Genomic DNA, 12,980 nt, shown 5'->3' on the forward strand with positions numbered 1-12,980 from the left:
AAGGTTACTCATTTGACAATAGCGACATGAAAGTTTAAACTGGAGAAGACAGTTAATTTTTTTAAAAAGGGGTAAAATAAGTGATCTTTGTCCATTTAGTGTTGGCATCCCTTAAAAATAACTTCAAAAACCAATAAAGACAAAATGCATGTATTATTTTGCCAAAGACACTATAAATACGAGTGAAAAATATAACTTAAATAGTTATTTCATAAATCTGTGCATTACATGTTTTTCTAATTCATCAATGGCACGTCTTCTTGTTTGTTGTTCCTGTCGTTTCATTTTTTCCAGTTCTAAAATTCTCTTCTCCAACTTTTTCTGCACCTCCTCTGACTCCTTCACCTGGATCTCCAGAGGACCGCGAGACTACAAAAAAAACAGAAAATGAAGGCAGGCTGTACAGCAGTCTTTGAAAATGTTATCAGTTCCAATACAATTACATTTATGTAATTCTAGATTCCAAAATTCAGTCCCTGTATGAATATACAACAATCTTTATTTAAAGGTTACAATTATTTTAGAATACAGTTAGAATATAGAGATTTCTGCCATTCTAGCAATGGTCCATTTTAAAGGACTTAAAATTATCTGGACAAACTAGCATGAATACACTTTTAATGTGATGGGGAAAAAAGTTGCTTATCTTTGGACACATTGTAGTGAATGTAAATAGTGAATGATATTGAATGGGTCATGTTGTATGTGGTAGTCTATACCGCTGAGGAAATTAGTGCACAATACGGAACTGATTATAGAAGCTATTACATAGTTGTTGGTTGGCAGAGAGCAATTATTGGGAATTAATGTGAAAAGCCCTGCAAAAAGAGTCAACAACAATGCAATCTTTATATTGCTTTCGTACTGAAAACAGAATGTAAATGTGGCATATTATAACGCCAATCGACCCGACATTTGGGTCACATTGCCAGCAGTTGGCAAGAGGTGCGTGGCATTTTTCTCTCTTCCCTCTTATATACTGCTCAACAAAATTAGAGGATCACTTCGAAAACACATCAGATCTAAACGGGGGAGAAATGATCTTGAATGTTATCTTTCCTGATAAAAAGTAGGTGATGATGCCACATAATTTGATAGAAATGAAAATGATCACCCTATACAGGGGGGAAATCAAAGACACCCCAAAAATGAAAGTGAAAAAATGATGCAGCAGACTGGTCCATTTTGACAAAATGTCATTGTAGCAACTCAAAATGATTCTCAGTAGTTTGTATGGCCCCCACATGCTTGTACACATGCCTGACAACGTCGGGGTATGCTTCTAATGAGACAACGAATGGTGTCCTGGGGGATCTCCTCCCAGATCTGGACCAGGGCATCACTGAGCTCCTGGACAGTCTGAGGATCAACCTGGCGGCGCCGGATGGACCTAAACATAATATCCCGGAGGTGTTATATTGGGTTTAGGTCAGGTGAACATGGGGGGCATTCAATGGTATCAATTCCTTCATCCTCCAGGAACTGCCTGCATACTCTAGCCACATGAGGTCAGGCATTGTCGTGGACCAGGAGGAACCCAGGTCCCACTGCACCAGCGTAGTGCATTGGCCCAGGATTTCATCCCGATACCTAATAGCAGTTAGGGTGCCATTATCTAACCTGTAGAGGTCTGTGCGTCCTTCCAGGGATATGCCTCCCCAGACCATCACTGGCCCACCACCAAACCGGTCATGCTGAATGATGTTGCAGGCAGCATAACGTTCTCCACGGCATCTCCAGACCCTTTCACGTCTGTCGCATGTGCTCAGGTTGAACCTGCTCTCATCGGTGGAGAGCACAGGGCGCCAGTGGTGTAGTTGGCAATTCTGGTGGTCTATGGCAAATGCCAATCAAGCTCTACGGGGCCGGGCATTGAGCACAGGGTCCACTGCAGGACGCCGGGCCCTCAGGCCACCCTCATGGAGCCTGTTTCTGATTGTTTGGTCAGAAACATTCACACCAGTGGCCTGCTGGAGGTCATTTTGTAGGGCTCTGGCAGTGCTCATCCTGTTCCTCCTTGCACAAAGGAGCAGATACCGATCCTGCTGAGGGTTTAAGGACCTTCTACGGCCCTGTCCAGCTCTCCTGGAGTAACTACCTGTCTCCTGGAATCTCCTCCATGCTCTTGAGACTGTGCTGGGAGACACATCAAACCTTCTTGCAATGGCACGTATTGATGTGCCATCCTGGAGGAGTTAGACTACTTGTGCAACCTCTGAAGCGTCCAGGTACCGCACCATGCTATCAACAGAGATGTTGATCCAAGCCAAATGAAGAACTACAGCAGTAGAAAGTCAGTCAGTAAAAAATCAGCCAAAAGAGATGGGGAGGAAAAAAAAAGTATCAGTGGCCTCAACCTGGAAAGCCATTCCTGTTTTGGGGCCGTCTCATTGTTGCCCCTCTGATACACCTGTTGTTGATTTCATTAACAACAAAGCAACAGAAACTGATTAACAACTGTTAGGCTGCGATGCACTGATTAAAAAGTGTTCCTCTAATTTTTTTGAGCAGTGTATGTTACGCGTATGTTATCACGTAGACTTCGTTACACCTTTTTTTATCCACCGGAACGCTATGGGGTAAACAATGGACAGCACAGACGTCAGCAAATCGATGGTCAGCATTGTTATTGTGTACTCTGCAATTTTGTCCACTCTGCAAAGTATACAAGCTCGGTGGAGATGGAACAATGTTCGATGCTAATGCAGTGAAGGAGGAAGGAATTTGTGGCAATTCTGAAATGATTGAAAGGGACGATATTTGACTATTTTATTGAATTTCTTACCCCGGCTATTTGGCTACAAAGCAAGGGAGTAAGTCCCCAAAAATTATCTAAAAATAAGTTTTGAAAATACATTTTTGTTTGTAAAATAATTTGTCTGCATATGTCTTAAATTTCTACCAAGATAGCAGCTATGTGTTCATCCGGACAATAGTTCGACAAGGCTATAGTCATTATTAGACACCAGTCATCTTGTAATATTTTAAGTCACTTAAAGTTCAGCGGAACAAAAATGTGCCATGGCTCATTGGGCAGAGTCAGAGGGTTTTGATAACACAGAAAAGGCTGTGGAGGGCATTGGGGGTACAACTAGCGTGCTGGAAAACAGTGCTGAGAGGCCATATAGCTATTAATTTACTAAGTTCATAATAAGACCACTCAATGCATCCCGGGCCATAAATAATTATCCTGCACAGTGCCCAAAAATCTGCCGATGAATCTCTCCTCCGCATATGTGTGTGGATCTTGCCAGTGCGCTCACCTTTCACAAAAAAGTGTGCCTTATCACCAGGGCAGTTGCTAGGAATTCAGGACCTCCTAAAGGAATATTGGCATGGGCCCCTCTACCACAGGATTTTTTTTACCCCAGGACAAGCTGCCCAGTGACAAAACCAGAACGTGACGGACTGTACATCAACATCTTCGGGTAATTTAGCAGGACAATGCCGGATGCCTTCATAGCAGGCAAGCCGAGCAGTTTATTTCAGTCGAATGACCCTGCAAGCAACCTGGTATGAAATGTCACAGCACCCCTTTCCCTAAGCCAAAAAGACCAATCATCAACGTGGGATTTTTGTAGTTTAAAGTGTGCAAGCTTTAGATTCCTTTTCCTAAAATACAAACAAATTACAGTGGCCGGTGGTAGCTCAGACCCATGGGGACTGGGCTGAGAAGTGGAGGGTTCTTGGTTCAAGCCTCAGTGCAGACAGTACCATATTTTCGCGACCATAAAGAAAACTTAAAAGTCTTACATTTTCTCCAAAATGGACAGGGCACCTTATAATGTGGTGCGCCTCATGTGTGCACCGAGTTCCAAAATCTTTAAAAGCTTTTTTCGGCTTTCGCAAAAGGCATTTCGGATTCATTTTGGATACAAAAGATGATGTACATGAGTACATTGCTAAAAACATAAATACAGAAAAAGCACCCATAACTGAGACTGCGCCTTTTGGTTAAGATGACAAGACAGAGACAGATTACACATAACTGCATGCATATAGCAATTATCCAAATACCTTTAAGGCCTTTAAATTATAGTCATCATAAATAAGAGTCAAACTGTACACACACATTTTTATATTGCAGCAATACCTCCTTTTCCTTTTTCACGGTTTCTTCCAGAGTCAGTACCACCACTCTGTAACGCTCCAAGTTGGCATTAGTGTTTTTTAACTGCTCCGTTAGCTCAGCATTTTTCTGCTCAGTGGTATGAAGTTGACCTTTCAATTCTTGAAGCTCGTCTGCCTGGTTGGACTCCTGGGAGGGTGCTGTAGGACACAAATACACACGTTTGTACTTCTGTTTTTGTGATACCCTAACATTTCCAACGAAACACCGAATACATACTCTCGATAATAATTCTCTTTTGAAAGATGAGATCATATTGCATGCATCAGTTTACCTCTCAACTGCAATTTGAGGCATGTAGCTCCAACAGCCTCAGACGATGAGGCTGCAGTCAACTTTGACTGAAGGGTGGCAACTTGCTGTTCAGAGGCAAGCAGCAACTCCTTGGTTTTCAGATACAATTTGTTCAGGGTCTCTATCTGTTTCTGGGCTTCCAGTAATTGAGCCTGGCAAGCATATATACAGGAAGACAAATGGTTACATGCTGGGCCAAACAATACTGTGTAGTGGAGGAAGTTTTCAAACACTGTCACTTGATCAACATTGTTTTATGTTGTAGGATTGTATTAAAGCAAACAAAAATCAAATGCACTTGTATCAACCTACATACATACAATATCCTGAATAACAGCAAAAACAGAATTTTAGGTATTTTTAACTGAAGTACCTTAAGTACTTGCAGGTAGAAATTACAGCCTGCAGTCATCTTGTGCATGATTCCAAAACCTTTGCACAGCTAGATATACTTTAGGAATTTTCTTGGCAGTTCTCTGCAGATACTCTGTAAATTTCATCTGATTAGATGGTGATCCTCCATGAACAGCAGTCATCATTATTTTCTAGAGATGTTGAATTATGCCAGGTCTCTATCTGGGACACTCAATGGTATACACTGTTGTTGAATGCGAGAACTCACTTCCTACACTGACTAGGTGCTTAGGGTCATTGTTTTGTTGAAAGGTGGACCTTGAGCCCAGCTTGAGGTTCTGAGCAATGAGGATAACATTTTCATTTAGTACTTCAATCCGTACAGCTTTCCCTCAACTCTGACCAAGCTGCCATTTGTAACAACTGAAAAAAAGCTTTGTGGAATAACATTTCACTGTAGATATAATAATTTGAAGGTGGTTAAGTGTACCTGGTATCATCAAAACATGATGCTTGAAGTGAAGGCCAAACATTTAAATCTTCAAACCAGAAAATTTTTCATGTGTTCATTTTGCAAATGCCTGAAGGAGTTTACTATGTTTTTTGAAGAGGCCCTGTCTGGCCACTTCTGCCATACGATCCAAATCAGTGAGTGGGGCCTGCAGTGACCTCTTGGAACTTTTGTCCCTATAGCTTAATTTATTAATACGTCGTTTTTCGCTGTCATTTTTAGGTATTGAGTTTGATGACAGAGAATTTGATTTCTTTTTTCACTTTATGCTGCAATACGGGAAAAAAAAGATCAACTGCACTGTATATACAGCGTGAGCATTTGGTACACATAAATATACGCGCATTCAGCGACTGTACTTTACACTACGTACATCCATACAATGGCCAAGCTTGTGTTTCTGTGCTACTTCTTGCTCCAGCTTTGTGTTTACTGAAACAAGTTCTGCCTCCAGATGGTCTATTTTGGTATTCAGCCGGTGGCAGGTTTCAAGTTCTGAACGTTCCATAGTCATCTAGGCAAGACAAAAAGGGACTGAATGTAGATTAAATCATTATTTTTACAGATACACAAGCAAGGTAAATTTGTAAAAGAATTAGCTATTAAAATAAGACAATTCAAAATATCTTTACACTTCAAACTTGTTCTAGGTTTAAGTCACATTTTTGTCTGAATATTAAAGGAAGGTGGCATAGTAGTGTATAGTCGTGTAGTGCTTCCAATTATTCCACTTCATTGTTCCATGGAGAAATCTGTTCTTGTTGCTAGAAATGCCAGGGGAAAAAAAGTAATTTTGTTTTGGCCTCCCTGATTTTATACTCACCTGTTGTGTGTAATTGGTCACAAATTTGAGTGGGTGTGGTAATACAGAAAAACAGAAATTACCTTTTTGCCCACAGAAGAATAAATGTCATTAGTGTAATGTCATACTTGTATGGTCTTAAGATTGGAAAGCAGCAGGTTCTGGTTACGTTGTTCTACCAGCATGACTTCCTTCTCTCGACCGAGTCGATGCTCGGCTTGTCTCAATATTTCTCGCTCTTTCATCAAGTTCTCACTACGGACCTATAGACCAGAATACAGAGAAGGTAGAAAAAAAAAAAAAGATGAGTTCAATTCCACATAATATACATTTTTCTAAACATCTTCAATATAATTTAAAAATGATAATATAGTGTTTGTGTTAATTAAATGTAGGTCACAGCATATGCGTGTCACACTAGTTATGCAAAAAGGACAGTCCAAATTGACCTCAACTAAGCAAGAGTCCTGGACCTCAAGATGCCCCCTCAGAGGACATTTGTTTGAGGCTCATTTAACACTGTATCTATGTGAGACACTAGAATGGAGGACTACATTACCTTGAGTGTAGCAGGCTAAAAAAATTGCTTTAAAACTTTACCAAACAAATCACTATAACTGTCTCTGAAGGTCCTAATAACATAAAAAATACATCCTTTAGTATCTACATCTCTCTGATACCTCACACACTTCTGCCAGTACCTCCCATGTTAAATGCAGCAGGGAAAATCGTTCATAACTGAAATAAAGCATTTTGAACTTGTTTCTCCAACACAATTTAAGCTAATTTAATGATATTTGACAGGCATATATATGAAACTCTTCTGGGTCTAACAAACCCAAACATCAACAAAATCAGCCATTAAGTGCTTTAAATTCACATTTAAATGTGGGTGGGTTCTGGCTTCTCCTCAGCAGTATCTGCCTCTCGCAGACCTGTTCAGTTAATGAGCTCACAGCCGCTGCGTGCCATCACTCATTTCTGTGTCTGCTACAGTTCAAACTCATTTTTCCTCCAACATCATCAAGTGTCATTTCACTAAAATTCACAGGCACATATTTTACAGGGGGAGCTGGAGCCTATCCAAATATTGTGTCCTTATCTAATCTATTAGGTCTTAGGAAATTGTTTTATATGTGGTGGCCACAGACCATTTCCCTCTCCTCTTCCTAGTTTTTGCCTAGTTGTGTTTCAGTACTAATGCTTTTCAACACATAGTGAATCAGCCAATTCCATGACGGCCACTCTCTCTACAATGTGGCATGTGTTGTTGGCAAATTACTGATAGGTATGCTCTGTTTTCCAGTTGCAACAGAGGTGGAACCATCCGTTGGTAAATGTGCTACACATTGGTGAACATATTAATTCCCAGAGCAGAAAGGCAAGCGTTTAATTCCTGGCAACCAGGTTCTAGCTTTACTGATAATGATTTGATTACCTTTTCAGGCTAGATTTGGTGGTCCTCATAAGGTGTTATGTCTGATTTTAAGCCATCGCTAAAGCTTATGGTCATCAAAATGAATTAGTGAGCGGGACCAAGTAAGAAGACAAAAACATATCACTTTCATACGGAATGGGAGGTGGACTTTTTTTTCACGATGTCATTTTCGGAGTGCGTTGAAGATTATTAAGTACATGACGATTATTAAATCCAAATACCGTTCCACCATTACTGATGAACATCTGGAAGTGTGCTTGAGGCTGGCTGTCAGCAGCTACTGTCCGGACTATGCATCCCTGGCTGATTCAATTCAGTGCAAGTCATCAAAGTAAACTCAGGCAATTACAAAAAAATGTTAATAGTTAATTATTATGTGTGTTTTGCAATATTGGCTCATTCGGTTATGCAAGGTACATCAACATACCGTACATTGTACATACAAAGAATCCTCAATACCGGTACATTTGAAAATAATTAGATGTTTTGCATTTTTGTGGTGGGTAGATCATTTTGACTTGGTCATTTTGTAAGTAGCTTGCATGCTGAAAAAATGTGAGCACCCCTGACCATGTTAGCGCGGCATATTTTGTCAGTATGTTTGATCTCCAAAAAGGATACTGGCAGATCTTGCTGACTTACAGAGCGAATGAGATCTCTGTGTTCCTTACACCTTCAGGTTCATTTGCTTAAACAGGGAGGCGTTTGGGATTAAGAAATGCCACGGTGACTTCTCAGTGGTTCATGAACATAGTGGTATCTGCATATTTGGATTTGTACATTTGGATGGTGTGGTCATGTACAGGAGCATTTACCGTATTTTCACGACTATAAGGCGCACCTAAAAGCCTAGAATTTTCTAAAAAATCTACGGTGCGCCTTTTAACCCGGAGCGCCTTTTGTATGGATTACGGTAATATTGGTTAATCGCGGCTACCGTAGTCAGTAGGCGTGGCCGAGGTAACAGCAGTAAATTCAGTCCCAAACCATTTCTGTCTGTAAAGACCCCAAAATGGCTCCTTGCAAGAGACGCGCTTTTGACGTAGAGTTCAAACTGAAGGCTATCAGTCACGCAGTTGAACACGGAAATAGAGCAGCGGCAAGAGAATTTAACGTGAACGAATCAATGGTGCGGAAGTGGAGGAAGCAACAAGACGACCTGCGCCAGGTAAAGAAGACTCAACGGAGCTTCCGAGGAAACAAAGCAAGAAGTGGATTAACAAAGGAACTCCAGCCGCTAGATATTGGTGTCAACGGGGCATTCAAAACTAGACTGCGAACTGCGTGGGAGCGGTGGATGACGAACGGCGAACACACGTTCACCAAGACGGGGAGACGGCGCCGAGCGTCATACGTCACTATCTGCCAGTGGATCGTAAATGCCTGGGCATCGACCGTGGTCCGAGCTTTCAGGAAGGCAGGGATTGTCACTGAAATGCCAGACAACACCAGCGACACCGACCCTGATGACGACTTTGACGAGACAGAGCCGGCCATGTTGGACGCCGTATTCGCACAACTGTTCAATTCGGACACCGAAGAAGAAGAATTCGAGGGATTCCTGGATGAGGAATGAACTGATAAAGTGATCTTTACGTGTTTCTTTTGTGTGTTTACAACTTAACAAGGCTGGTCATACTGTGAATATGGAAATTACCGTTTGAACAACGTTGTTATATTGCTATTGTTATATTGCTATTGCTATCGCTTTGCACTACTTCGAGAGTTCGAGTTACCGTATATTGTGTTTGCACTAACGTTTGATTTACCGCAACGGTACTACGTGATAAAAATGTTGCACTAAATCGAAGATTTATTAAACTCCACTATCCACTTGTGATAAAATTGTTGCACTGCCTGTTATAACTCGCTGTTATTAAACGAACTGTGTTACGTGAAAACACTACATCACTCGGGGAAAAATAATAAAACAGCTGTTTATTCATTTTGGGAGTGAATGGAGTTCTGAGAACGCCGGTTTGTATTCTATTAATAAAGTTTGACTGACTTATCTGTTTTATTGACATTCCTTTTAGCGCAGCTCGAGCTAGTTAATGCATCATGAAACCACAGGCACTACGCAGTTTCTATGCTATGCGCCTTATAACACGGTGTGCCCTGTGTATGAAAATATTTCTAAAATAGGCTGTTAATTGAAGGTGCGCCCTATAATACGGCGCGCCTTATGGTTGTGAAAATACGGTAACCCATGTTAACCACTAAACTCTGAGGAACATTTCCATCACCTTGTTAAAAGTATATAACAAAGAATTATGTCAGTTCTGAAGGCAAAAGGGGATTCCAACCTTAACAGCAAGGTGTACCCAGTAAAGTGACCGATGACTATTTTGTGCAGATGATCAGAAAAGTATACTTTCAGTATTGGAAGTTAAAATATTATATATAAAATAACTATACAAAAATAGGTTCTTCCACATAACATTCAATTCCTTCTTGCTTGTGTGTGTGTGTGGAGATCATCTCTCCTGAAGAATCCCTTCCCTTCTTCTGTAAAATGCACACCTCAAAATTGTATTGAATACCATATAGCAAGTTGCTTTCAATAGATTTAACAAAGTATACAATTTACTCCTCTCTCTCTGCCTCCTATTCATAGCTTTTCCACATCTGTCACAGACCTGTTAAAACAGTCTGTAAGGGCAAGATTATAAAGAAATTCATGCAAAACAATTATAAGAACTGAGGTATGAGCTCCTAAAACCATGGTAATAGGTTCTAACTCACTTGTTCCAGAGCCAGCTTCTCATTAGCCTGTCGTAGATCTTGGTTCATTGTGTGAATGCTGAGCTCATATTGTTGGGTCATTGCAGACATTTTCCTGCTTTTGTCCTGTAGCATAGCAATCTCTCTGCGATAAGCTGACAGAGTTTCCTGGAGCATTTCATACCTTAAAGGAACACAGAGGAAACACTTTGAAATTTAAAATAATAACACTGTAAAAGTAATGCACATTTATATTTGAGGTAAGGTTCTTGTAATTGTTAACTAAATTTTTGTTTCAGTTTCAATATTGGTAACAGCCTCTAAATACTTTCTTAAATTACTGACTTCAGAAGAGTCAACATGGCCATTTCAACTTACCTTAGCTATTTCACAGACTGAAACAAGAGGAAGGACTGGATGGGCATTAGAATTGGATACATAGATCTTTCTCAATGCCCATTGTCATCATACCATCCATTTTCAAATCGAGCATTCAGGTCTATTTCATTACCTGACGAGTTTCTTTTCTAACACATCTGGACTTACAAGGGACCTGTAATCCAACCAACCTTTTATTGACAAACTCCAGCTCGGCAGGACACTTGGCATGGCTGGATTGCAATTCTGTCAATTGCTTTTGAAGCTTGTCATTGGTTTCATTCAACATTCTATCATTTTCTGCCTTTTCTGTCTTGTACAATGTAAAAGCATCATTCAACTGGGAATGCAAACAGAGAAGAATGAAAACAGTTAGAGATTTTATATCAGACAAAGGCACTAATTTAAATAGGGATATACATTTTTTTTTTTTTTACCTGTTTTAATGCAGCTTTAACCTGGGACTTTTGTGCCAAATCAGCAGCTTTGCTTCTCTGAGACAATGGCTGAGTTGGTGGTGATGAAGGTTTAACATGTAAAGGCTGTACTGAATAATCCAGACCTGAAGAAAAAAATCAAATGTTTTTTTCCTGTTATGTGGCATGTGCCTTCTGAACTTAACTTTGCATTTCTCACTATTGATGCATTCCCATTGCAAGTACATAGCAGCAGATATATATTTAGTACAGATTAAAAGGATATACAACCTTCAGGAGGCAGACTGAATCCAGTGCCTTGTAATAGCAAAGCTCTGTACATGTCTCTCTGCCTTGCACTGGAGTCAGCTAGCCTTTTCTGCTGGGTCATTTGCTCTCTCAGATACTCTGCCTCTTTTTGAAGCTTATCCACATCAGCCTTTAATTCTGACACTCTAAAATCAAAAGCAACAGCATGAGCAAAAAAGTAAAGAAAATTACAATAATTAAGATGGATTTTGTCAGTGATTTTATGGATCAAAAATTAAATATATTTTACACTAATGTTATTGTTTTAGGAAAAAACACTATTGCAATGCCAATATGTTCAGTCATACATAACTGTATAAAATAGCAACTAAATCAGCAGGGACTACTACCGTGCTAAAGTCTCTTGGCTTTGCCATCTATCCTTTTCTTCCTCAATGTCCCGAAGTCTTTGGATCAGACATTGGTTCTCCTTGTGTAGCTCCTCCACACTGTGGAGGGAAAGCTGGGTTGTATCGATGACCCCAGACACAGAAGTGTTAGCAACACAGCCTTCAGCTTTTGTCAGGCAATTACCCCTACTTTCCTCCAACTCCAGCAAGACAGCACAAAACTGAAAAGAGATGGCACCACATATCACAATGCCTCATGAATCATCCAATTCATAAACATTGTTTCAGTGCCTTCAGAAAGTAACCACTTTCATTTTTTCTAAAAAAAAAAAAAAAATTCATTTCAAAATTTTAGACAATATGTGACCTCTGGTCAGAACAATAGTTGGCTCTCAATAGAATTAGCTTTCTCTCTGTATACACACCCATAGCATGGTATGACTGCATATTACAGTCCCTTTATCAAGGCAATGACAAAAACTGGGGGGGTGGGTAATTTTTAATAATTGGGTGTGCAAACCTGTGCTGATGTCTCCTGCAGTTGTCTCTCCGTCTTTACTTTGTCATTTTCCATCCTTTCACAATGTTGCATGGCCTCGTGTTTCTCCTTCTGCAAACTGTAGATTTCCTAATGACAAAAAAGTTTTCTTTTTTTAAGATCTTAAATCTGTAATTAAAATGTGAATAACAGTTTCAAAATAAATGGCAATAACGGCGGACCATCCGAGCTTGTTCCAACTTGTTCCATAGTGAGGACACAGACTTCTGCATGCTCTCATATTCCTCCTTCTGATGCTTGAAAACAGGAGCCTTCGATTCTACTTCTTGGACAATTTCATCCACCACTTGGTGCATCCTTCTAGTCTTCTGCTTTTCAAGCTGAAGCTGTGTCTGGCAATCCATATAGGCATTGTACAACTAAACATACACACAAATAGATAATTTTAAAACATTATCAAAAACATATGGCAATATAGTGAAAAATTTTAATGCATACAAGTACTGTAAATTCCGGACTATAAACCGCTACTTTTTTTCCTACACTTTAAACACTGCGGCTTATTCTACGGTGCGGCTTATTCATGTTTTTTTTTCGTGGCGCCAAAAACATTTTGCCTGGCAACAGTAGACCAATAAAATTGATGAGAGGTCCACAGAGGTCCAATGAAATTGTATGATCAGTCAAGTGCACTATCACAACTACTGTGAATCAGTCATTTTTACCAACCCTCATCAACATGGAAAATACTAGAAGAAAAGCATATGATGCGGCTT

General features: G+C 40.1%; 1 protein-coding gene across 1 annotated transcript in view; it reads right to left on the reverse strand.

Annotated features, from left to right (window-relative positions):
- Positions 1-12,980, reverse strand: part of tpra (translocated promoter region a, nuclear basket protein) — a 58,403-nt gene that overhangs the window by 25,914 nt on the left and 19,509 nt on the right. The window contains exons 12-23 of the mRNA XM_029831116.1: positions 12,426-12,623; positions 12,226-12,333; positions 11,706-11,926; positions 11,338-11,501; positions 11,068-11,192; positions 10,822-10,970; positions 10,274-10,436; positions 6,219-6,353; positions 5,662-5,802; positions 4,404-4,575; positions 4,094-4,269; positions 229-369 (exon numbers count right to left, since the gene is read on the reverse strand). Of these exons, the coding sequence (XP_029686976.1) occupies positions 229-369; positions 4,094-4,269; positions 4,404-4,575; positions 5,662-5,802; positions 6,219-6,353; positions 10,274-10,436; positions 10,822-10,970; positions 11,068-11,192; positions 11,338-11,501; positions 11,706-11,926; positions 12,226-12,333; positions 12,426-12,623 (1,893 nt within the window). The remainder of the gene's footprint in view (positions 1-228; positions 370-4,093; positions 4,270-4,403; positions 4,576-5,661; positions 5,803-6,218; positions 6,354-10,273; positions 10,437-10,821; positions 10,971-11,067; positions 11,193-11,337; positions 11,502-11,705; positions 11,927-12,225; positions 12,334-12,425; positions 12,624-12,980) is intronic.

This window comes from Takifugu rubripes, chromosome 22 (genome assembly GCF_901000725.2).
Source record: "Takifugu rubripes chromosome 22, fTakRub1.2, whole genome shotgun sequence".
Lineage (NCBI taxonomy): Eukaryota > Metazoa > Chordata > Actinopteri > Tetraodontiformes > Tetraodontidae > Takifugu > Takifugu rubripes.